The sequence below is a fragment of the Hemiscyllium ocellatum genome, chromosome 2 (genome assembly GCF_020745735.1).
Source record: "Hemiscyllium ocellatum isolate sHemOce1 chromosome 2, sHemOce1.pat.X.cur, whole genome shotgun sequence".
Lineage (NCBI taxonomy): Eukaryota > Metazoa > Chordata > Chondrichthyes > Orectolobiformes > Hemiscylliidae > Hemiscyllium > Hemiscyllium ocellatum.
The window spans coordinates 33,912,043-33,939,183 of NC_083402.1; the positions used below are offsets into that span (position 1 = coordinate 33,912,043).

Genomic DNA, 27,141 nt, shown 5'->3' on the forward strand with positions numbered 1-27,141 from the left:
CAGGTGGGACTTGAAGCAAAGTCTCCTGACTCAGAGGTAAGGACATTACCACTGCACAGCAGGATTTCTTGTTTAGTGCATTGTTAATAGGGACTAGTATAAGTCGATGCAGTGCCATGTCCTCTTCTCTCATTGTTAGCAGTAATGATGACTATACCTAGATAGGCCAGTTTAAATAACACCAATGGCTTTATTATCCTCTTCTAGTTACTTGTCTATAAAAGGTTGTAATGGGATACGATAAAAGTACAGTTTAAAATAATGTTCTTCCCCTTTGCGCTTAGCAGTATATTTAATGTGGAAACATGGAAAAAGAGTGGAAAATCAAATATAAACTATTAAGCTGCTATGCAGATTCATCAATACCAAAACCCACACTGTACCCTGTCACCCAACCACTCTGGTCTGTGACTGGACACTGACCTGCTGTGCAGTGGCGGGTCAGGAAGTGGAAAGTTTAATTAATGCAACTGCGTGCTTAAATAAACCTCCTTTTTACACAAGGTATTTCAAAAGGAAGTGTGTTTCTTCCATGAGCAAGTTATTGAAATAACAAACACTTGATGTGAATGTAGAAAATATGGAAATAGAGGTAAGCAGTGAGTAAAAATAAATGGTCTCCCCATCGATTATTGCTACTGCATGCTTGCACACACCAAAAATGATTTTGCTTTGTTCCCTTCTGAAGTGTCTTTTATTTTTCTATACTGGGTGTAAGCTTATATTTATGTGCAGGTTTGAACACAGAATTTTCCAAATGGTGTACAGATCCTTCCCTACTTCCACATGGCCATGTGATCTAAAATGGGCTACATTTCTTTTCCTGCTCCTTGGATGCTGCCTGACCCTGCTGTAATTCTCCAGCACCACTCTAATCTTGACTACATTTCTAGTCATCAAGTATTCCAAGCCTAGAACTCCTCATCTGTTGTTGTTGTTTGATAAAATATTAGGCGATTTGGAAGAACGAACTAGTGTGAGACTCACAGGAGGAGGGAGATAGTGATTACACATTTCCAACTGCTGTACTGACATTTTATTTGTAATTTATTCATTGAATGTGGGCAACACTGGCTAGGCCAGCCTTTATTGCCCTTGGCTAACCAGATAGCTGTGGATCTGGAGTTGCATAGCTCTGACAAAGTTATGACTGCAGATTTCCTTCCTTAAAAGGCACTGGTAAACTAGATAGGTTTTCTTGGTATTCGATAATGGTTTCGGTCACCCTTAGACTAGTTTTTAATTGCAAATTTTTAATTGGCGAATGATGATCTTTTGAATTCAGTGTGCCCAAAGCTGATCCAGTGATATTATAGGTAAAAACAAGGACTGCAAATACTGGAAACTAGAGTCTAGATTAGAATAGTGCTGGAAAAGCACAGCCAGTCAGGAGCAGGAAAATCAGGCAAGAGTCCTGATGAAGGGCTTTTGCTCAAAACATCGATTTTCCTGCTCCTAAGATGCTGCCTGACTTGCTGTGCTTTTCCAGCACCACTATAATCTAGATGCCAGTGATATTATCACTACACTCCTCCTTCCCGGGGCATTTTTAAATCGGAGTGAAGATTTCTTTCTTGATATTAGAGTTTAAAATTTGTAGAAACAATCGTTGTAATCAATTCATAATCTATCCACCAGTCACTTGATTTAGTGAATATAGTGAGGGGCGATTTGCAGTGTAGAGCTGCAACCCCCTCCCCGCCCCATCCTCGATAAAATGGCGATAAAATGCTTACTATCCTGTATTTACGTTTTGATTGTGTAATATTTTGAAGCTTTTATAAGCATGATGTTATTTTTACCATTTGTCACTCCATTCCATGTTGGACTTTCGTTTATTTCTGACTTCAAGCAGTAGGCTATGGTTTGGCAAAATGGCTATCAATGCTTCTCTAACTCTTGACACTGTATTGTAGTTTTTCTTTGAAGAAATGCTTATATTTCTATTGCACACTATCGCATTTCTTGCAGCTGTCTCAAAGCGACTTTGAGGTGGAATGTGTCTTGCTATGGAAGCAAGTGTAGAAGTCAGTTTGCAAAAGCTCGTACTTTAATGAGGTTTGGATGACCAACAAATTTATTTCTTCCCCCAATGTTTGATTGGAGGATGAATATTGGCTGGATGCCAGAAACCACAAACACATACAATTGTTTACTGGGTAAACTTAATTTAAACTTGCCCTGCAAATTTTTGACCTTTTAAACATTTTCTTGTTCACAACTTCAAACTATTTGTACCTTTTTTGAGAGGTTGAAACTCGTAGCCTTGCCAACGTGACACCACATGCTGTATAAACTCGAGACTAGTCAAAGAGGTACAGATTCACAAATTAAAGCCAGCCCACCAATTTACAACTCAATGGAAGAACTGGTCCATAGATTCCAGGATTTGCAGGGAGGTGGTGGACATGTCAGGTTTTAAGCTGTTTATTTCATCCAAGGTGGAATGGATTTGGGAGATAGATCATCAGCATTTCCACCTAAATACAGGGTTGATGTGATTAATGTTCAGTTTTTGAGCTTGGGAAACCAGACCTAGAAAGCCATTGTAAATTGGCGTGCAGGGTTTTGTGAAGATGTACTAAAGGGCTTCAGGGGCAGTCTGCAATAGTCTTTGGGAGAGATGGGGATGTCTTTTATTATTCACTATGCAGAGGGTAGGAGAGAAGAGATTTAAGCAGCCAAGTTTACAATAATTTGTAAACTTTTGCCTAGCATCAGCTAAGGCTAGGAAGCTTCAGTGTAGCCCTCACCTTGAAAATCAATTCAGGGATTAGAAGTTATCTGCCTGGAAAAGGCATTCAAAGCCATAAGGGGCTGAAATAGATGTGGACTGATTACTGAAGATTGAAGTATCCATTTAAAGGCCAAAGTAAAATATAACTGCGGAGAGAGAATTTTGAACTTAACTAGGGGATATTTCTGTAGTTTAGAGACTAAATTACCTGAGCAAATAGTGTTTAGTCAACACTTTGAGCTTATGTTACAGTTGGGACCATTTCCCTTGGAGAACAGAAAACTAAGAGGAGAGTTGATAGAGATTTTCAAAATCATGAGGGAGATGGGTAGAGTAGATAAGGAGAAACTATTCCTGCTTGTAAAAGCAAAAGAAATAAGTGGGCATGGATTTAAAATTACGTGCCAATGAAGCAAGATTAATGTGGGGGTTAAAAGAAACCTTATCATACAGGTGAGTGATTACGGTATGAAATGCACTACCTGGAAATGTGATGCTAACAGATTCAAGAGGGCATTGGATGATTATTTGAAATAGAAATGGTATCCATCTGTGGGATTGTGTTCAAATAATGACCGGAATTGGTGTGTGGCGAAAATAGCCTCTTTTTTTCAGCAATCACAGCACAAGGTCGAGGCAGCAATAGAATCCCGAAAAGCAATTCTTATCAAGATCCCCTTTATACACAGTTCTTACATGTATTAAAGTTCCATTACTATGCTGTTACTTTTTTTTTTACACACAAAGGTTTGAGGGGCTTCTGTCCTGGGAGACAGGAGATGGGTTAAAACATGTGCTAAGTGCTGGCTGCTACTTCTGATGGGACATCGCTCTGGTCTGCTGACATAATTAGGAGGTGTTAGTCCTTATGCCTTTTAAGTTAATAAATATTAGTAAAAATGCTAGATCTATATGTTCTAAATAAGTTTAAAAAAATTGTTCCTATACTTAATAAAAGAGTAAAGGATATTAAACTGATTACTGCAGCTGGGATGTGAGATGTATTTATGATTTGCTGGTATGAGTTTTATTCATTCATACAATTTCATGGAAATGTTTAAAGGGATAATTGCTCAGTTAAAAGGTATTTAACAAGCAATTGATCTTTTCAGGTCCAAGACGTGGTTGATAAGGGCTGATTTAATATTATAATGTTTCTTGGTTAAAAACCACACAACACCAGGTTATCGTCCAATAGGTTTAATTGGAAGCACTAGCTTTCGGAGCGCTGCTCTTTCATCAGGTGGTTGTGGGGGACACAATTGTAAGACACAGAATTTATAGCCAAAGTTTACAGTATGATGTAACTGAAAAAGACCCTTATTGTTAAGTCTCTCATCTGTTAGAATGACCATTTTAATTTCACTTTTTTCATATGTAAATCACAAAATGTTTTTAAAATGTTACATTCTCAGGTTAACTTTAACAATTAGTGACAGCCCAGATAATGTGTTGAAGGTGTTAACCCTCTGTGTGCTGCTGTCTGTGCCATAATGTTCAGACTGATTCTAATCTAAAAAATGAATTAGTAGAAGTTTACATGGATTCGTGCAGTTTTTGAGCAAAGCACAATGTAACTCCGCAAGGACAAATTCACCCACAAACGTATGTATGCATGTGGGTTTGTTAAGACCAAAATATTTAATGTTTTTATGAAGAAGTTTGATATAGTTCTTGAGACTGAAGGAAACAAAAGGCATGGGGGAAAAGCAGGAACAGGGTATTGAGTTGGAAGATTTAACTATGATCAAGTTGAATGGTAGAGCAGTTGGAATGGGCCAACTAGCTAATTCCAGCTCCCATTTTCTGTGTTTCTGTGCTATATTGGAAGATTAGCATTGTTAAGTTTTGCATGTTCCTTCAAAGAAAACATCACAATTGTTTTACCACAGTTAACCAACCTTAATTTGTACATGGTAGCAGAGAAGTTTGAAATAAATCTTTAAAATAGATGCAAAGCGAGTTATTGAAATATTGACTCAACATTGAGGAAGGGAAACGGAATCTAAATAAAACGCTAAAAATCACACAACACCAGGTTATAGTCCAACAAGTTTAATTGGAAGTACTAGCTTTCGGAGTGCTGCTACTTCATCAGGTGTTGTCGCAACCCCAGTCCAACACCGGCATCTCCAAATCATAAATAAAACGCAGGTTGTTAGCCTGGATCCAGTTGTAAATAAAATAACTTGAAATAGAATTTCAAAGGAATAGAAAGAAAAGGAATTGAGGAGACGTGACCTTTGAGGATGCAAAAGCAAAAACAAAATGTATATGAATTAGAATTGCCAAGACCATGGAATGAAAAGGATTGAATTATAATGAGAAGGGAACCTTGAAAGAATTTGATTATAAAAATGGAGAAGAAGCAAGATGTGCCGACAAGTTCCTGGTTTTGATTTGACAAAGATTCTTTGCTGAGTGGTTAAATTCAATGCGGAAGGAGTTGACATATACTTGGTAATAATTTTCTCAAATAATACAAAGTTACAAGGCCAAGATAAATTTTATTATAATCTTATTGTAGTGTTTTAGTAGGGGACGTGTTGGAGGTTTATTTGACACTTTTTCAGGTAAACAGTCTTGTGATTTCAATTCTGTTAAGACAGTCATGTTTAGAAGTTTAGACATTTGATGAAGAAAAAGTCAGACTCTTGTAGAATTTGCTGAAGTGAAGGAATTGATATTGATAGATTGTATAGAGCAGTGAAGCCTGAGCAAGACTCCGGTTTGCAGTGGAAGGATTTTACAAAGCGTTTGGGTCCAACTTAAAAGATTGCAAAGTTTCCAGAATAAGAGAAGCTGCTGGCATGCCTGATGATTGCAAATTAGGCCATAAATATAGTTGGTAATTTACAGTTGTTTACAAACCATTGAGAAAACCAGAGGGATAAGAGAAGTGATAGAGAACAAATATAGAGCCTAATTATCATGAGGTTGAAAGCAGAAATGAAAATCAGATGCTTCAATGAAGAGGAAACAGTGGGTGATAAGGTAAAATTGTCATAATCTTACCAGAGACCATAGGCTGTTCTGTCATTCAGGAGAGATGACTAGTGGTGGTTTAACCTGGGGGTCATTAAGGTAAGGGAAGAAGCTGTTCATTGTGACCTCCAGCCATTGTGGGAATTGAACCCATATTGCTGTCACACTATGTTGCAAACCAGCCATTCAGCTCACTGAGCTAAACCAATCCCTGGTGGGGATTTGCAACTTTTTTCAATAAGTTATTAAAAACTTTCTTTTCCGTTTCTACCCTCAGCTGGCCTGCTGCTGTGGCTCCAGCGACTGCTCTCTGTGCTGCAGCTGCTGCCCAAATATTAAAACCTCCACAAGTACTCGAGTCATGTACACCCTCTACCACATTCTAGGAACCATTGTCTGCTTTCTCATGTTATCACCAAGTGTGAGTGACATGCTGAAGACACATGTAAGTAGTGAATCATACAAGTAAGTATGTCTTTTAAGGTGGTTCTATGCTCTGCTATAATTTGCCACTGTGCTGATACCGTCAGTGTCTGCAATCACCTTCATCTCCAATAAATCCTGACTAATGAATTAGTAGATTTAGCAGTGGTTAGCATTTTTGGGTTTTATATTTTTATATGTGTAAAATGGTACACTTACCAACTCATCAAAAACATGGAAGTAGTATAATTTAAGTGAGAATAAAATCCACATTGGTGACATCATAATTGAAGTAGTTCATTGATGTTTTGGAATTTATTACTTTCTAGAGGACAGTCTGGCCTTACCTAGGTCATTTTCAAAGCTGCTTTACTGATTTTGTTTAAAACTAAATTTATATTCACAAACTGCCATGTTTGAATTTGAATTTGTTGTCCAGATTTTTAATTCAGGATACTCGATTGCTAGTCCTACAATGTAACCATTGCACTTCCATAGGTGGTGAACAGTCCTTGGAGTTATATTCAGAGGGGTTTAAAACCTCGCTGAGCTGTGTTTAATTTACAAAATTATGAATTGGTTTATCTACTAACTAGAAAGGGGAAGTATAAAGTATTGATAAAATTGGAGTGTGTTCTGTTCTATAATTCTTTCTCTGAGAATCAAACAACTGCCTACAGTTTTGGCCATCCTGCGGTAAGAAAGCTATTATTAGAATTGGCAAGGGTGTAAAAATGATTTACAAGGATATTATGAGGACTCGTTGGTTTGAGTTATAAGGAGAGCTGGTTAGCTCTTCAGAGATGAACTAGTCCATTTAATTGGCACCCCATCTGCACTCTGACCACCATCAACACACATTAGCAGCACTGTGTGCCATCTACAAGGTGTAGTGCAGCAACTCAACAAGGCTCCTTTGACATCACCTTCCAAACTTGGGGCTATGAGTGCTGGGATCCAGGACCAAGATCAGGAGCAGGGCCTGTGATTTCAGAACCTGGCTCTGTCTCTGCCACTTAAAAAGACTTGGGCAGAGATTGCATGGTTGCACCACTGCTGGATCTTCATCTTTAACACACACTATCCTGATTTGGAATTATATTGCCAATTCCTTCACTGTCACTGGGTCAACATCCTGGAATGTCCTCCTCAACACTTACTGTGGGTATACTTATGTATGCTGAGACCACAGTCAAATTAGCCAGCATTTGGCTGAATAGGTGGAGCAAGCTCAGAATAGCTGAATGGTCTACTCCTGCTCCTGAGTCCTATGTTTATATATTTCTGTGGACTGTAATGATTTCAGATTGTGACTCACCAACCACTTTCACAAGGACACTTGAGGACAAGCATCCAAGTGCTCATATTCAATTAAAGCTGCCTAAAGACAGCAAATAAGGTCTCTGTCAGAGTTATTTGATCAATGATTTAAGAAAACAATGGAATTGTTTACTCTACCTCTTTTTCTAGGTTACCTTCTATGAAGAGTTTTGCAGAACTATTAAAGCGGGCAGTGATTGTGAAAGGCTAGTGGGCTATTCTGCTGTTTATAAGGTCTGCTTTGGAATGGCCATATTCTTCTTCATTTTCTTCCTGATAATGATCAATGTGAAGACCAGTAAAGATTTCCGAGCTTACCTCCACAATGGGTAGGTGTCGTTTATAACCTGTCCATTTGAGAAGAAGATTTTTTTTCTCTGTATTGAGATGTTAATGGCTACATTTTGTGCCTAGGTTCTGGTTTGTGAAACTCGTGGTGCTGGCTGGAATGTGTGCTGGAGCTTTTTTTATACCTGACCAGGACACATTTCACAAAGGTAAAGATTAGAACTACTTACTGCTTTTAAGTAGAATCCTTTTGGAGCATTCAGATTCAGTAGCGGGTACATTATTCTTAAAGATTTCTTAGCGACACTTTTAAAACAGACTATAGTCTGATAGTTGCAGATTATTTTGAAACGTCAGATGTAAAACTGATACAGCATTTTTTAATTGAAAAACAAAAATCTTAAGGCTTAAATGATAACTTTACTGGTTCTCTCTCCTTTGCTTTTTTTTTGTTTTATTTTTTTCAAACCTTTTAAAAAAGAATTATCTCTTTAGCCAGCAGTGAATAACTTTTAAAATGTTCATGGGATGTAGGCATATATGTTAAGCCAGCATTTACTGCTTATCCCTCAATGAGTTAAGGTAGTGGTGAGGCATTTTCTTGAACTGCAATTGTCCATGTAGATAGCTCAACAGTGCTGTTTTGAAGAGAATTTCAGGATTTGCACCAGCGACAGACATCTCTATGACTCTGATAGTGAAGGAATAGCAAAATTGTGCCAGGTCAGGATGGTGTGTGGAGGAGAGCTCCTTGGTTTAACACTCCATGCTTCTAGTGGGTAGAGGTGGTGGGTTTAGAAGGTGCTGTTGAAGGAGGTTCAACAAGTTGGTCCATTTCAGACTGCAGGTGCTGCCAATGTTTGTTGTAATGGAGGGAGTTAATGGCTTAGGGTACAGATGAAATTGGGCTGCCTTTGTACAAAGGCACAATGAGCATCTTGTATTGGAGCTGTACTGACCAAGGAAGCGGGAAGTATTCTCTCACACTCCCAGCCCATACCATGCAATGTTAAATAGGGATTCCAGATTCAGGAGGTGCATTATTTGCTTCTGAGTTCCTAGCCTCTATTCTGCTCTTCAGCCACAGTATTTAGATGTCTAGTTTAGTTTCTGGGCAAAGTAACCCCAGAAGGAAACTGCAGGGGATGGGCACAACTGCAGGTCCTTGATAAGTATGTTCTAGTCAGACAGGGAAGAAGTTGTCTAACGTGGGAGCCGTGGTTTACTAAGGAAATTGAATCTCTCGTCAAGAGGAAGAAGGAGGCTTATGTTAGGAGGAGATGTGATGGCTCAGTTAGGACATGAGAGAGTTACAAGTTTGCCAGAAAAGACCTAAAAGGAGAGCTAAGAAGAGAGCCAAGAGGGGACATGAGAGATCATTGGCGGATTGGGTCAAGGAAAACCCTAAGGCTTTCTATTGTTTTATCTGGAATAAACGAATGATTAGGGCCAATCAAGAACAGCAAAGGGAAGTTGTGTGTGGAGTCAGAAGACGTAGGGGAAGTGCTAAATGAATGTCTTTTTGTAACGAATACTGACAAAAAGTAATGTGATCAAGCAGAATACCTGAGATACAGGCTACTAGACTAGATGGGATTGAGGTACATAAGGAGGAGGTGTTAGCAATTCTGGAAAGTGTAAAAATAAATAAGTCTCCTGGCCAAATGGAATTTATTCAAGGATTCTCTGGGAAGCCAGGGAGGAGATTGCTGAGTCTTTAGCTATGATCTTTATGTCATCATTGTCTAAAGGAATAGTGCCAGAAGATTGGAGGATAGCAAATGTAGTTCCTTCTTCAAAAAAGGAGAGTAGACACAACCCTGGTTGTGGGTAAAGTGTGAAAGTTATGAGAAATAGGATTTATAATCATCTAGAGAGGAATAAATTGATTAGGGACAGTCGACATGGTTTTACGAAGGGTAGGTCCTGCCTCACAAACCTTTATTGAGTTCATGGAGAAGGTGACTAAACAGGTGGATGATGGTAAAGCATTTGATATGGTGTATATGGATTTCAGTAAGGTTCCCATGGTGGGCTATTGCACAAAATACGGAGGCTTGAGATTGAGGATGATTTAGTGGCTTGGATTAGAAATTCGCTAATTGAAAGAAGACAGCGGGTAGGTGATTGATGGCAAATATATATCCTGGAGTTCAGTTGCTGGTGGGGTACCGCAAGGATCTGTTTTGGGTCCACGGTTGTTTGTCATTTATACAAATGACCTGAATGAGGGCATAGAAGGTTGGGTTAGTAAATTTGCCGATGACACTAAGGTCGATAAGAGTTGTGGATAGTGATGAAGGATGTTGCAGGTCACAGAGAAACATAGATCAGCTGTAGAGCTGGGCTGAGAAGTAGCAAATTGAGTTTAACATGGAAAAGTATGAGGTCATTCACTTTGGAAGGAATAACAGGAATGCAGAGTACTGGGCTAATGGTAATATTCTTGATAGTGTAGATGAGCAGAGAGATCTTGGTGTCCATGTACATAGATCCTTGAAAGTTGCCACCCAGGTTGATAGGGTTGTTAAGAAGGCATACGGTGTGTTAGCTTTTATTGATAGAGGGATTGAATTTCGGAACCATGAGATCATACTGCAGCTGTACAAAACTCTGGCGCGGCCGCACTTGGAGTATTGTGTACAGTTCTGGTCACCGCATTATTGGAAGCTTTGGAAAGGGTTCAGAGGAGATTTATTAGGCCGTTGCCTGGTATGGAGGGAAGGCCTTACAAGGAAGGGCTGAGGGACTTGAGGCTGTATTCATTAGAGAGAAGGAGGTTTGGAGGCTAATTGAGACTTATTGAGATAATCAGAGGGCTAGATATGTTAGACAGTGAGAGCCTTTTTCCCTGGATGGTGATAGCTAGCACGAGGGGACATAGCTTTAAATTGAGGGGTGATAGATATAGGTAGTTTCTTTACTCAGGGCATAGTAGGGGCATGAAACGCACTGCTTGCAACAGTAGTAGACTCGCCAACTTTAAGGGCATTTAAATGGTCAATGGATAGGCATATGAATGAGAGTGGGGTAGTGTAGGTTAGATGGGCTTCAGATTGATGTGTTGTCTGTGGAACCATTGAGGACTGAAGGGCCTGTATTGCGCTGTAATGTTCAATGGATGTTGATAGTGAGAGATGTAGTGATAGTATTGCCATTTGTCAAAGGGATTGTTGGATGTGACCATTCTCTGGCACTCATGACATATGTGTTACTTGCTATCTATTCAGGCAAGTCTGAATGTTGTCCTGGTCATCATGTGCACAGACACAAACCGCTTCAAGGTTTCACAAGTTGTGATTTATGCAGAAAATTGTGCAATCATGAGTGAACATTCTCACCTTTGGCCTTTCTTCTATCATAAAGTCATTGATAGAGCTGCTGAGGAGGTTTGGGCCTATGGCACATCAATGAGGAACTCCCACAGTGATGTCCTTGGGCTAAGATCGCCAATAACAACAGCTATTTTGTTTTGTGCCATGTTTGACTTCAACCGGCAGCAAGACTTACCCCCTGATTCCCAATGATTACAATCTTTCTAGATTTCCCTGGTTTAACACTCAGTCAAATACAACTTTGATTTCAAGGACAATCATTCTCACCTCTCCTCTAATTCTTCCTGAATGTCTTTCCTTAAAAAAGAAATGCTGATTAATTTAATTGTTGAACCATTAACCTGATCCATATTGGACTTTGTTGGGAATTCAGTTTCTGGTAGTGAAGAGTTAATGATTCAGTCAGGCTACCATTCCACTTCTTAGCTCAGTTGAAAATCATCTTTCTGGTATTTTGGAAGCTGAGATGGAAATTGTTGGAAAACAATACAGAATCTGAAAATGAAGTACAGGGAGTACTGTACTAATGGCTTTGCTAGAGGCAGTTCTCTTTAAGAAAAAGAGTAGAATATTGTTATTTGAGTTGAGAGACTGATTTTTAATGCAGCCCCATTACAAAGGTTTTCTCTTACAGCAGTAAGGTTTTAGGACAGAGCAAGTTTGCACTTACTGAGGTTGTTTTGTTTCACTAGTTCAATCCAATCCAATTGCAGTAGATAGACGGCTCACTAGCATTGATGAGAGACTTCTGGAATATTAATCAGGATAAGGTTTCTGAATGAATGGAAAGCACTTGAAGCAATAAAGGAGCAAGAGCTAGTTGCTCGGGCAGCATCCACCATTTGCAAGAGTCGAAGTGCTATGCACTGTATTTCAGCTGTGCTGGTGACTTCAGTTCATTGATTCTAAAGGACAGTATGTGCTTTGTATTTATGGTTCCATGTGACAGTTTAAGTATAACAAGTAGAACAATGAGAATGTTGTTCTTATCTGTAGATGGTAAATTTTTTTCAGCTTAAGCGCTTGTAACTTTTTTTTATCAAATCTGTCTGCTGTGAATTTTATCTTGTGGAGTTTACTTAGCAGTTTCAAAATTATTCCAAAAAATAGATTTATAAATCAGTTATGGGATGATAATGGGAAATGTATAAATAATGATCGACTGGTCAGATTGAAGGTAGAAGTGAATATCAAAACTTTATCTTCTTACTGTATCTCTGGGGAAGATTTATATTTATGCATATCAATTGTTGAAAACTGTGATACAATACATTGCTTTACATTATCTAAGGAGGATTATTTCATTGGGGCAAACTAAGGGAGTGTTATTTTTGTATTGACCAAGTTGGCAGTGGAGCAACATAATAAGTTAATTAATTAGGCCATTCGGCCCTTCAAACATGTTCCGCAGCTGGTGAAAAGTGAGCCCATGCAGCCCAGTATGTGAGTGATTTTCTTTCAAAGGTGGTTTGTTTTATTGGTCTGGGCATACTGACATTTCCAGAATTTGTCTTAGATATCTGTTTCCTTTTTCTTAACTCCAGCATTATATTTTATAGAGTCCTAGAGATGTACAGCATGGAAACAGACCCTTTGGTCCATTTGTCCATGCTGACCAGTTATTCTAAATTAATCTAGTCCCATTTGCCAGTACTTGGTACATAGCTCTCTTAAACCCTTCCTATTCTTGTACGCATCCAAATGCCTTTTAAATTTTAAAATTGTACCAGCCTCCACCACTTCCTCTGGCAGCTCATTTCATAAACACACCACCCTCTGTGTGAAAACGTTACCCCTTAGGTCCCTTTCAAATCTTTTCCCTCTCACCCTAAACCATTGCCCTCTGTTCTGGACTCCTCCCCACCCACCCCCCCCACAGGAATTTCTAGATTTCAGCAAAATAGTGTCATCAATGTTCAGTCTCTTTATGACAATCCTGAATTACATAGCTCTCGGAGTGACATTATCTTGATTTTAAAATTCCATCCTTGTTTTCAGATCTCTCCGTGGCAGTCATATCTCAATTCGTAGTAAACGTACCTCTAAGTCAGAGATTGTGGGTTCAAATCCCAAACCAGAGACTTGATGATAAGGTTCAGGACTATCACTCTAATGCAGTATTGAATGAGCAGTGCACCATCAGAGATGTAGCTTTTTTATTGAGAAGTTAATCCAAGGCCCAGACTGTTCTTTCAGTTTAGTACAAAAGAAGTTCTGTGGTACTGTTTTTATAGAGAACCTGGAAGTTAGCCAGTGTATCTTGATTACTTTTAAAATAAATTATTTATTCTCCTATCAGTAAGACTAAAATGATATAATCATGACATTACTGTTTGTGGTACTTATACACAGTACAGAAGTGCTTTCTTGACTGTGAGGTGTTTTCGGATACCCTGAGGTTCTGCGTGCTGCCATAAGACTCGACTCCTGTTCCATTTCTGTAACCAGACCGAGCCCGAAAACCTCAACCTGCACTCCTCCTCCAGTTCTGGCCTACTGTGCATTCCCAATCCAAATTGCTCAACAGTGTCATTCAGCACAAGTGCATTTCTTTCACAGATGAACAAGTGTGCACAGAATAATAGGTTCAGAGGCATTTACAGGACAGAGGCCATTCAACCCATCAAGTCCACACCAAACAACAAAATTCTGACTACATTAATCCCATTTTGGCTCACGACCCTGGAGGCTATGGCAATGCAAATTAATATCTAAATGCTACTTAAATACTTCAAGAATTTCTGACTGCAGCACCCTGTTAGGCAGTGCATTCCAGACTCCCACCATCCTCTCTGTGAAATACTTTTTCCTCAACTCTCCTCTTGCCTTCTATATCTTGTTCTAATTATTGACCCTTCTAATGGGAAAATGTCTTCCTATCCACCCTATGTTTGTCCCTCATAGTCTTCTAGACCTCTATCAGGTCCCCTCTCAGCTTCATTGCTCTAAGAAAACAACTCCAGTCTATTCAACTTTCCTCATGCTACAGACTCTCCAGCCCAGGCAACATGCTGGTAAATCTCCTCTGCACTCTCTAGTGCATTCACATCTTTCCTATTGCGTGGTGACCAGAACTGCACACAGTATTCCAGCTGTGGGCTAATCTCTACTCTTGTATTCTATGTTGCAGTTAATATTCCATATACCTTCTTAACCACCCTAACCATCATCAAGAATTTGCGTGGATGTGGAGTTTTTCACCACCTCAGAGCATCCCAAAGCCCTTCACAGCTGATTTAATTAATGTAAATTTATGGCCATTATTATAGTGATTCAATTTGTGAACTATCTTAAAAATAATAATGGGGTCAATTGCTGATTGAACTGCCTGACTCCCATTGAGGAAGAAGTGTTGCTCTTTGAAAAGTATAAAAAGTAACACTCTGAATGGTGTGCACGAGCAGAGCGATCTGTGTGTGTATGTGTACTTGATGGTAGAGGTATCTGTGAATGAAGCATGCAGGATTCTAGCCTTCATTATTAGGGGCATGGTGTACAAAGGCAGGTAGGCTATGAGGAACTTAAGTGACACAGATTAGATCTTTGCTGGAATATCTCCCAGAGTTTTGGGCGCTACACTATGGGAAAGATGAGAATGAATTGAACAAAGTGCGGACAAGGTTTATAATAATGGTTCCAGGGATTAGACACTTCAGAAACAAGGACAGATTGGAGAAAGTGGGGCCATTATCATTGGAGGGGAAAAGGCTAAGAAGAGATTTATTAGAAATTTTCGAAAATCATGAAGTAGATAGGGAGAAGTCTTCCCATAAACTGATTTGGAGCCAGAGGACACAGTTATAAAGTGTGTTGCAAAGAAGCAAATGTGAGGTAACAAAATTATTTACACACACCAAGTGGTTGGGTCTGGAATGCACCGTCTGGAAATGTGCTGGGGGAAGGTTCAATTGAGGAGTTAGAGAGAATTGTTGGATGATTGTTTTTTATTTAAATAGTGGGCAGGGTGTGTGATCAAGTCAGGAAATGGATTCTGAAGTTGAGAGAGCCAGTGGAGGTCTGATGGGTTAAGTGGCCAGCTTTTTCGCTGTGGTGACTCTGTGATTCTATAATTTTGTGAAATCACTTAAGGCTGCCTTAGAAAATGGACTGTCAACAATTCAAAACTGCCCAGATTTAAGCCAAGGCTGATGTGACTGACTTACAACAATAGAAAATAGACAGGCAGGAGGCTGGAAGAACACAGCAAGCCAGGCTTAATCAGGAGGTGGAGAAATCAACATTTTGGGTCCTTGAGTCCTGTGAAGAAGGGTTGCACCTGAAACATTGATTTCTCCACTTCCTGAAGCTGCCTGTCCTGCTGTGTTCTTCCAGCCTCCTGCTTGTCTACTTTGGATTCCAGCATCTGCAATAGAAAATAGCAATGGCAATTGTTTCTGTCTAAAAGGTCTAAAAGTATTTTTTTTGATGTACATCAATAAATTGTAACAACTTCGCAGCCAAGGGCAAGGAATACATTTTGAATATATTAAGACGGAGAAGGCAGTAACAAATTGTGAACTCTTGAATTTTGGAATTCACCCAAGTTTGGTTTTACTTTGTTTTCTTTGTGCTGAATTCAACTGGAAAATGTGATGGTCGATTGGGATGACTAAGCTTCTACTAATCTGGGAAGTTTTGTAAAGTTTGTTTCACCGTGTAACAATAGAGATGAAAATAAAAATTAATAACAAGTTAGCAAATCATATTTATTGTTCCAAAATCTTGGTTTCTTGGATTTAGCAGCAATTGGCTCTTGAATGTGCCTAGGGCCATCATTTTTGGTCCTTAAGACAGCTCAGTCCACCTTTAGAATTGCCAAGTATCTCAATTTAAACAAGAAAGAGACAATAAAAGGAGGTAACTATAGACAAGTTAGCTTAAAGTCTGTACATATTTGGGAAAGTGTTAGTTTATTATAAAGGATGTAACAGTAGAGCATTTAGAAATGAATACACAATATAATCAGGCACAGTCATGGCTTCACAAAGAGATAATCATGCCTGAAAAATTAATTGGAATTATTTGAGCAAGTAATAACAGGAGTTTCATGCTGCCACAATGTAGTAGCAACAGGCCTGGTGTTTGCCTCTGGTAGGATGTTGTTATTAAGCCAAAGGACATTCTGTTTATTACACAAATACAAAACAAATTAGTAAGGATTTCAGTGCCAATATGATTCTGGTATATAAGCCGTACAGGTAGTTCTGGTAGTTCATGTGTTTTGGCAACACGGTTTGGCTATAACGTCGCTAAAGAATTAGGGAATGATATTTTCAAGAATGCTTACCTCTGTTGGTAATAGTGTGATTCCAACGGGATTGGGTTTGCACGGTTTGTTCTGCGCATGCGCTGATGTCAGCTGCCAACAGAGCAGTTTTCTGTGAGCGTACTGCGCAGAGAGCAGCTTTGTTCCATTTTTTAAACGTACTGTATTAAATTTACTTTTGTTTTGTTAATAAATATGATTTAAACCTTAATTCAGGCTGTGCTATACTTTGTGTTAAACTTTTGGGTGATTTTTGAATGACCATGAGTGATATTTTTTGCTGGTCTGCCCTTAACCCCCTTTTCCCATAGTAAAAAATGAGGTCTGCAGATGCTGGAGATCACAGTTGAAAATGTGTTGCTGGTTAAAGCACAGCAGGTTAGGCAGCATCCAAGGAATAGGAAATTCGACATTTCGGGCATAAGCCCTTCATCAGGAATGAGGAGAGGGTGCCAGGCAGGCTAAGATAAAAGGTAGGGAGGAGGGACTTGGGGGAGGGGCGATGGAGATGTGATAGGTGGAAGGAGGTCAAGGCCCATAGGCCCCATTATTTCTATGAAGTGATTTCCTATTAAGTGAGGGTTCGCTGAAATGCATCTACAGCATTATAGGAGAACTACCTGTATGTCCAAGAGACTGGTTGATTTCAGCAAACAGCAGGTGTCTTTGACATTCTCTGCAAGTAAGGTATTGACCTTACTCAAATGCCTTCATTGAAAACCCACTATCCAATATTAGTTGCAATTCTACAATTGGGTAATGTACCTTTTATATAACCGTGTGAGTATGCTGGCCACCAATTTAGGATTGTATGGGGCTCATTGTATGACACACTTGCATACTGGAAACTACATATATATTTGGAGACAGAAGGAAGATATGTATATGGTACCTGTTTCAACTCAACAAAATAGGTGACAGTCATCCTCTGATTCATTCTTCTGAGCAATGCTTTGGTCAGTCTGATTAATTTAAAATTTAGAACATGTTTGAAGTTTGGCAGTTAACTGTCAGTCATTGTTGACTGATGCATATTCCATGATAGCCCCTCTACCAGTGTCAACTTATCAACCATTATTTCCATTTACTTTGATCATTCTTGCAAATTGCTCTGTTGAGTGAAAGACATAAACTTTCACCAAAATGTGTATGTTTTTTCAACAGAATCCAGTTCTGTGCTACCAAATAACTAAAAGGAATAATAGTTCATTGCTGCCAACTATGAAAATTAAGTAGTCAGTGCAGAGATTCATTCCTTTGTGTATTAATTGTGTTTGGAGATTTATAAAAAGATTAAATTTGAAAACTTGTTTCTCTTTTGTTCCTCCTTACTTCCTTCTCTTCAGTTTTCTTTTTGTTCATTATTTAACATTGAAGTTATCCATGCAAATTTGCATGTTATTGTACGTATGCCCTCGCTTTATTTCTTAATTCTTCAATCTGATTTGTTAAGGAGCTGTAGTATTAGTTAATTGACCTACTTTCCTTACTCTGCAAGTATCAGCTCACAACTGGTGATTCAAAACTTGCTCAGGCATGTTCCAGTTTTAACAAATGAAAAGAGGTCATTCAGTACCCTGCACAATGTAATGTTTCTTTTTAATTCATACAGACCCAGAAATTTCATAAAGTAGTCTATCTTGCCCAGTCATACTAATGATTTGTTTCCCTTCATTGAGAACAGCATGGCTATACATTGGTGTTGCTGGAGCCTTCCTTTTCATTCTAATTCAACTTATACTGCTGGTGGAGTTTGCACATAAGTGGAACAAAACCTGGTGAGTTACTTCTCTTGAAACTTTTTTTGAGACTAGGAAAGCCATTGAGGTTTGAATAGATAGCCCAAAAAAGTTGTCACTAGATTTGTGGATGTACAGCATAATAATCTACAGGTGCATGTTTTTTATACATTCGGGATTGTTTAGAAAGAGTGAGAAAACCTTCCTACTTTCTTCGACCAGATGGCTGTAAGAAACAAACCTTGTGACATGAAACTGGGATCTATTCCAGTAAAAGAGTCATTGAGATGTACAGGACGAAAACAGACTCTTCAGTCCAACACATCCATGGCAACCCGATATCCTAAATTAATCTAGTCTCATTTGCCAGCACTTGGCCCGTATACCTCTAAAAGCTTCCTATTCATATACCCAGATACTTTTAAAATATTGTAATTGTACCAGCCTCCACCATTTCTGGCATACATGCATCACCCTTTGCATGAAAAAGTTGCCCCTTCGGTCCCTTTTACGTCTTTCCCCTCTCACTCTAAAACTATGCCATCTTGTTCTGAACTCCCAAACCCCAGGCAAAGACCTGGTCTATTTACTCTATCCACATTCCACATGATTTTATAAACCTCGATAAAGGTCACCCCTTGCCCTCCAATGCACCAGGGAAAACAGCTGCAGCCTGTAGCTCAAACTCTTCGATCTTGGCAACATCCTTTAAATCTTTCTGAATCTTTTCAAGTTTCACAACATCTTTCCTATATCAGGGAGAGCAGAATTGCACACAATATTCCAATAGTGGCCAAACCAATGTCCTGTACAGCCGCAACATGACCTCCCAACTCTTATACTCAATGCTATGACCAATAAAGGAAAGCATACCAAATGCCGCCTTCACTATCCTATCTACCAGCAACTATGAACCTGCACTTCAAGGTCTCTTTGTTCAGCAACATTCCCCAGGACCTTACTGTTATACACTTAATTTGCCTTTCCAAAATGCAGCACCTCACCGTTATCGAAATTTAGTTCCATCTGACACTCCTCAGTCCATTGGCATTCTGATCAAGATCCTGCTGTATCCTGAGGTAAGCTGCTTCACTGTCCACTACACCTCCAATTTTGGTATCATCTGCAAACTTAATAACTATACCTTCTGTATTCACATCCAAATAGAGTCATAGCGATGTACATCATGGAAACAGACCCTTCGGTCCAACCCATCCATGCCGACCAGATATCCCAACCCAATCTAGTCCCACCTGCCAGCACCCGGCCCATATCCCTCCAAACCCTTCTTATTCATATACCCATCCAAATGCCTCTTAAATGTTGCAGTTGTTCGAGCCTCCACCACTTTCTCTGGCAGCTCATTCCATATCCATACCACCCTCTGTGTGGAAAAAGTTGCCCCTTAGGTCTCTTTTATCTCTTTTCCCCTCTCCCCCTAAACCTATGCCCTCTAGTTCTGGACTCCCCGACCCCAGGGAAAAGACTTTGTCCTATCCATGCCCCTCGTAATTTTGTACCTCCGATGCTACAGGGAAAACAGTCCCAGCCTGTTCAGCCTCTCCCTATATCTCAAATCCTTCAATTCTGGCAACATCCTTGTAAATCTTTTCTGAACCCTTTCAGGTTTCACAATATCTTTCCAATAGGAAGGAGACCAGAACTGCATGCAATATTCCAACAGTGGCCTAACCAATGTCTTGTATAGCCCAACTCCTGTACTCAATACGCTGACCAATAAAAGGAAGTCTTCTTCACTATCCTATCTACCTGCGACTCCTCTTTCAAGGGGATATGAACCTGCACTCCAAGGTCTCTTTGTTCAGCAACACTCCCTAGGACCTTACTATTAAGTGTATAAGTCCCGCTAAGATTTGCTTTCCCAAAATGCAGCACCTCACATTTATCTGAGCTAAACTCCATCTGCCACTTCCCAGCCCATTGGCCCATCTGGTCAAGATCCTGTTGTAGTCTGAGGTAACCTTCTTCGCTGTCCACTACATCTCCAATTTTGGTGTCATTTGTAAACTTACTAACTGTACCCCTTATGCTCACATCCAAATTATTTATGTAAGTGACAAAAAGTAGAGGACCCAGCACCGATTCTTGTGGCACTCCATTGGTCACAGGCCTCCAGTCTGAAAAACCACCCTCCACCACCACCATCACCTTCTGTCTTCTACCTTTGAGCCAGTTCTGTATCCAAATGGCTAGTTCTCCCTTTTATTCCGTGAGACCTAACCTTGCTAAGCAGTCTCCCATGGGGAACCTAGTCGAACGCCTTACTGAAGTCCATATGAATCACATCTACCGCTCTGCCCTCGTCAATCGTCTTTGTTACTTCTTCAAAAAGCTCAATCAAGTTTGTGAGACATGTTTTCCCAAGCACAAAGACATGTTGACTATCCCTAATCAGTCCTTGCCTTTCCAAATACATGTACATCCTGTCCCTCAGGATTCCCTCCAACAACCTGCCCACCACCGACGTCAGGCTCACTGGTCTGTAGTTCCCTGGCTTGTCCTTACCCCCCTTCTTAAACAGTGGCACCACGTTAGCCAAACTCTAGTCTTCTGGCACCTCACGTGACTATCGATGATATAAATGTCTCAGCATGAAGGCCAGCAATCATTTCTCTAGCTTCCCATAGAGTTCTAAGGTACACCTGATCAGGTCCTGCTGATGAAAAGCAGTGGACGCAGCATCGATCCTTGTGGCACTCCGCTAGTCACAGGCCTCCAGTCTGAAAAGCAACCCTCCAAAGTTGAGAGAGTTGGGCCTTGCATCTACTGGCCTGAAACTCTTTGAATTGGAATGTTGGTTCTGCTTGTCATACGATAGTGTGTGCACATTCTTAATATTCTCAATACGACAGTGAAAATTCAGCATCATTTTAGTCATGATACACATTGCTGTTTATCAACTCAACAAATTTGAAATAATTGATGATCTTTGAATGATTGGCTACATTGGAGATTATATTGTCTGCTTATTGTGGATATTTTGTGTGGATAAGAAGGGCATGTAGCTGGCTGCATTGAAGTTAGATTAACTTTATTATTCTTTTGTGTCTAGGTGTATTGTGCACTAAAGTACCTTTCATTTATTTAAGTACACCCCAAACATCTCACTAGGAAGGGGAAAGTTATTAAAGGATGGGGATAAACTTACAATGACCAGCCACCTGATCTTAAGCAAAAATATTGATCACTTGCCCAGTTAGCAGGAAGGCTAGTTCAGAAGGATTCTCCTTTTCCTCATACCCCTTAAGAAAATTGCTCCTTAATGACCAGAAATGAATGAATGAGCTATTTCAGCTTTTAAAACTATTTTAAAAGTGTTGCTCCCAGTGCAGTCAAAGACAACTTTGCATATTTAATGTATGTTTGTTCTCTCCTGCAAAAAGGATATACAGTCAAATTGGAACTAGGTGTCAACTTTTTCCCAAATGTTAGTATAATTAATACATTGGAATGTCCCATCTACCCTGTAACTTTGGCATGTGGCTTCATCAGTAGTTCCACATGAGCTAGCTTTCAGTGTCAGACAGGATGGTGACTGAAAGGGGAGGTTACATTTTCTTTTTCTGCATAATGAAGGGGAACCCTGAAGTGACATCAAAAATAGTTTGTGGACTGTCCCTAGTAAATGATAACTTCTGGCAATGTCGTTCAGTATATAATGGACGCTGGCTGGCTTATTTAACCCAAGATGAAGGGAGACCATGGAAAGCTCTCAAGCGATACAATTTCTTTTTGAGTAAAAGTAGAGAGCTTTTATTTCCTGATATAAAGGGTTACTTTGTATTAGTTGATGTGAAAGGTGCACATTCTCATCAGCATTTTAATAAACTTCTAAGACTTCAGGCACTGTATCTCCTGTCTATATAATGTGTGGGTTTTTGTTTCCTGTGTGCTAACAAATGACAATTATTTCCTGTTTCTTGTGTTGTCTTGATAGGTGGGCTGGAACAGCAAACAATAAGTGTTGGTATGCTGCCTTGGCCCTGGTTACCCTCATTCTTTACTCTGTTGCTGTCTGCGCTGTTGTTCTGATGGTGATATTTTACACCGATCCTGAAGGCTGCATGCTAAACAAGATTTTATTGGGCGTCAACACTAGCCTCTGCTTCATCGTCTCCATGGTAGCAATTACACCCTGTGTTCAAAAATGTGAGTTTGTAATTTTGAGTCCTGACTCCAATGAACTAGCACTTCGCTAGTGTTTTTACATTCAACCCTGTGGTCTTGTAAGATCTGCATGAGAAAAGTTACTGAGATGTGATGTGAAACTCAATTGTTTGTTTGAAATGTGACAATTGCAAAGTATTTTTTTTCTAAAACTTAGTAGCCTGGATTTTCTGACAGTCAGATTTTCGTCATTCCAATGTAGATGGGAGTCGTGTGTGGGAATTACTTGGCAAATTGAACTTTGTTCTGGGCAATTTCTCGATATCTCATACCCCTCAAAAGTCTCTTTTAAACCGGGGAATTGAAAGGTTCTGTTGAAATGAAGTAAAATAGTTACTCATGGTAAATTAGATGATTAAATCCTGAATAACTATTTTATGAACTAATCCCTTTCTCTAATACCCCACCCCCGCCTCCTACCCCACCCGTATATACCTCCCCATGACCCAATAACCCCCCCCCCCCCCACATTGGAACCCAACTGTCGTCCCCAGAGCTGAACTGACGCTCATCTCCTGCTCCCTGACACATTCCCTCCTTTCCCACAACTGTTCCACATTTGTACTGATCAGCCGCTCCATCTCCACCCGCTTCCAGACTCAACCCAATCCCCCACCTCACTCCTCCCTTGCTAGACTTCTCCAATCTCCAGTCCTTCATACTGGACCCAACTTGTGCTCACTCCAACCCACCCGAAACACTGCATCACTTACATTGCCTTTTTAACCACCTTGCACAACTCCCACTTGGCATCCTACTCACCTGGCACACTACCCAGCTGGCATTCTACACCCTACTCATCTGGTGTCCTTATGCAGGTACCCTACCTCTACTCAGCTGGTATCTACTGCAGATACCCTACTTCTACTCAGCTGGTATCCTACCTATCTGGCATTCTATCACCTAACCTCCCAGCATCCTAACATTACACTTGGGTTATGTACTTACCAAATTACAGCAGCTGTCAAAGAGACTTTGAGGGTCTTTCTATCTGGAACCTGACTGCTGTGAAAAGGGTGCATTGTGTCATGAAAGAATTGACAGAATGTAAGGATGGCTTTGCATTTCTGAAGGGGTTTTGAACAGAACCTCTGCTCAGAAATGCAAGCCTCTCTTTCTTTGCCACCCGGCCTCTTTTTTTTTTGGAAATAATCAGTTTGGGAAATCCAGTCCTTTGCATTGTTACGCATGCTAAGTGGCTGATATGTTAATGGTGTCAATTTCTTTTCTTTCTTTAGTTGCCAGTTTAGTCTGTATGATATCTCTTATTGCCATTCCTACTGGATTGTGTTTTGGAGGGGGCAGGACAGGATCTCATGCCTGTCTTTGTGTAGTTGACCTCATTATTCGGAACCTATTTTGTCATGTAACCAAAATTTCATTACTTTCCCATTCCATAATTAATCTGCAACATTGTCAATTTCCACGCCCCAACAGAGTGATATGGCCCAAGTGTTTACTTTTTAAAAATGAAACCATATATTCATTGTACTTGGTTATGTGTTCCCACTGTGACAGAAGTGATCACAAATTGTTAGTTTGTGCTACCTCCTCCCATGCAGAAATAACTCGTCATTGTTCTGAGACATGTTACTGGACATAACTCTCCAGTAGAAGAACAAAACATGAAAATCATATGTGCTGTTCAGAAGGAAAGAAATCCAATCTGATTGGAAATTGAATTAGATTGTGGGCAAGTTTTTAAAACCTATGTCTGAAATGGAAATCATCAGATAAAGCCACACAGTAGAGTATGTTCAGCAAGGTGGGGTAGTGAGGATAAGTATGCACTCTTACCTACATAAGTTGTTATCAAGGTTAGAAATGTTTCTATTAAGATCATGCTTTGTACTAGCACAATTCCCTGCTGTCCTTGACGCACAACACTTCGTGTTCTGCTACTCATTCCACAAGTTAATCTATTGCATTTCTGTTGTAAAACAGACATCCCTTTTATGTGGCAAAGTGGGTTTTGGCATTCGTGCAGACATTACAGTGATTTGGCATCTTGTGTGTGACATCCCACATGTCAGTCTCAAACAAATTGTCAGTGTCTGATGCTTTGATTTGTATACATCTTTAGTACGAGTCTGAGTGAAACTTATTTGGAAGCAATGATTTAATGGTCAACTCTGTCATGCGACCCAAATTTTAAGAGTGCATATGGATATATTTTGCTTGTTTGTATTACAAACTTGATGCAGTGGAATGACTAAATGAATCATTTGACATCTAAACCCACTTCAAACATCAAAAGGTTTATTGTTTTACACCACTGGGGACATGTTCTCTGGGCTATACAGGGACTTCACCACTGAACAAGGGAAAACATGCAGTTTAAATACTCAACCCATGTCAGCTGGCTCTCCTCTAACTGCTCATCCAATTACCTTGGTGTCTCAATATCATGTGATCAGTGGATGGTCAGACCCTTCCCTTCCATTCCTTGATGGATACAGCGTTTGGACCAGCCTGATTCAAGGCTGTACCTTGTCTACTTGTTCGACAGGGCCCATTGCATACATTTCATAACACTCTTTATCTTAATCTAGTCACCTTGGATATACGCCTTCTATCAATGCAGCTCACCATTGTTTATTCTTGTTTATAGTTTAATTTCAAACAGCCGACTGTGGAAGCTGCTGTTTCGGCTAACTGTTTTCCTCTGCCAATTTATGTCAGTTGAGAACCACTTTTAGCCATTTTATACAGCTTCAGTCATAAGCTTCCCTAACACATACAACACCAAACCCTATCAAAGAGCAGGTCACACAGGCCAATGATCTTGCTTCGTCATTCAATAAGATCATGGTTGATCAGATTTTTAATCTCAATTATGTATCCATTTACCTCTGCTTAGAAGTCTTTAAAGATTCTGCAGCCACAGTTGTTGAAGTATGAAACATTCTAGTAAGGTGGTAGAGGTCTCCTTAAATAATGTTTAACACAGCAATTGACTGACTGGGACATCCATCTCAGAACCACTGCTTTATGTTTAAAACAAAATTTAAATATTTCCATAAATTTTAATTCTGTTCATGTGACGCAATGACATTTTGAATCTTATTTTTACTAATATCTTTATATATCCAATAATAAAAGTTTCATCTTAGACTGCAGCCAGTTTACACTCAAACTTGCTCCTGTTTGGCAAGTCTTATTTTTTCTCTTGCTTCTCTGCTCACCTGACTCCATTAGCGGTAAAAGGTTCTTAGTATCTACCCTATCTAAACCCCTAATCATCTTATACACTTCTATCAGATCTCCCCTAAACCTTCTCTTCTCCAATGAGAACAGCCCCAAGTGCCTCAGCCTTTCCTCATAAGATTTTCCTACCATTCCAGGCAACATCCTGGTAAACCTCCTCTGCACTCGTTCTAAAGCTTCCACATCCTTCCTATAGTATGGCGACCAAAACTGCACACAATACTCCAGATGAGGCCTCACCAGAGTCTTATACAACTGCAACATGACCTCAGGACTCCGGAACTCAATTCCTCTGCCAATAAAGCCCAGTACACCATATGCCTTCCTCACAGCACTATTTACCTGGGTGGCAACTTTCAGAGATCTGTGTACATAGACACCAAGATCCCTCTGCTCATCCACACTACCAAGTAGCCTACCATTAGCCCAGTTATCCATCATCTTGTTATTCCTACCAAAGTGAACGACTTCGCACTTAGCTACATTGAATTCCATTTGCCACATTTCCGCCCAGCTCTGCAACTTATCTATATCCCGCTGTAACCTACCACTTCCTTCCTCACTATCCACCACTCCACCGACTTTCGTGTCATCCGCAAACTTGCTTACCCAGCTTTCAAGTCCTTCCTCTAGATCATTTATAAAGATAACAAAAAGCAATGGTCCCAAAACAGATCCTTGTGGTACACCGCTAGTAACTGCGCTCCAAGATGAACATAATCCATCAACTACTACCCTCTGTCTCCTTCCAGCCAGCCAATTCCTAATCCAAACCTCTAATGTATCCTCAATGCCATACCTCTGAAGTTTTAGCATTAGCCTACCATGGGGAACCTTATCGAACGCCTTACTAAAATCCATATACACAACATCTACTGCTTTACCCTCATCCACTTCCATAGTCACCTTCTCAAAGAACTCAATAAGGTTTGTGAGGCACGACCTGCCCTTCACAAAACCATGCTGGCTATCCCTGATCACGTTATTCCTACTCAGTTCTGGATGTAGGTTTGCTCGCCGAGCTGAAAGGTTCATTTCCAGACATTTCGTTACTCTACTAGGTAACATCTCCAGTGGGCCTCAGATAAAGCACTATACATGAGTCCTGCTTTCTACTTATATGTTTGGGTTTTTTTGGGTTGGTGATGTCATTTCCTGTGGTGATGTCATTTCCTGTTCGTTTTTCTCAGTGTGGTAAATGGGGTCTAACACCATATGTTTGTTGATATGGGTCCGGTTGGAATTCCATGCTTCTAGGAATTCTCTTGCATGTCTCTGTTTGGCTTATCCTAAGATGGATGTGCTGTCCCAGTCGAAGTGGTGCCCTTCCTTATCTGTATGTAAGGATACTAGTGAGAGAGGATCATGTCGTTTTGTGGCTAGTTTGTGTTCATGTATCCTGGTTGCTAGTTTTCTGCCTGTTTGTCCAATGTTTGTCCGTATAGGGTCTTTCATGTTCATTAGCTGCTGTTTTAGTGTGTTGGTGGGTTTGTGGGCTACCATGATGCCAAGGGGTCTGAGTAGTCTGGCAGTCATTTCTGAGATGCCTTTGATGTCACCACAGGAAATGACATTACCAACCCAAAGAAACCCAAATGTATAAATAGAAAGCAGGAATCATGTACAGTGCTCCGCCTGAGGCCTACTGAAGAT

General features: G+C 40.0%; 1 protein-coding gene across 1 annotated transcript in view; it reads left to right on the forward strand.

Annotated features, from left to right (window-relative positions):
• serinc5 (serine incorporator 5) overlaps positions 1–27,141 on the forward strand; it is a 79,299-nt gene that overhangs the window by 35,007 nt on the left and 17,151 nt on the right. The window contains exons 2-6 of the mRNA XM_060835667.1: positions 6,000–6,167; positions 7,616–7,794; positions 7,880–7,962; positions 18,039–18,132; positions 22,052–22,263. Coding sequence (XP_060691650.1) covers positions 6,000–6,167; positions 7,616–7,794; positions 7,880–7,962; positions 18,039–18,132; positions 22,052–22,263 — 736 coding nt within the window. The remainder of the gene's footprint in view (positions 1–5,999; positions 6,168–7,615; positions 7,795–7,879; positions 7,963–18,038; positions 18,133–22,051; positions 22,264–27,141) is intronic.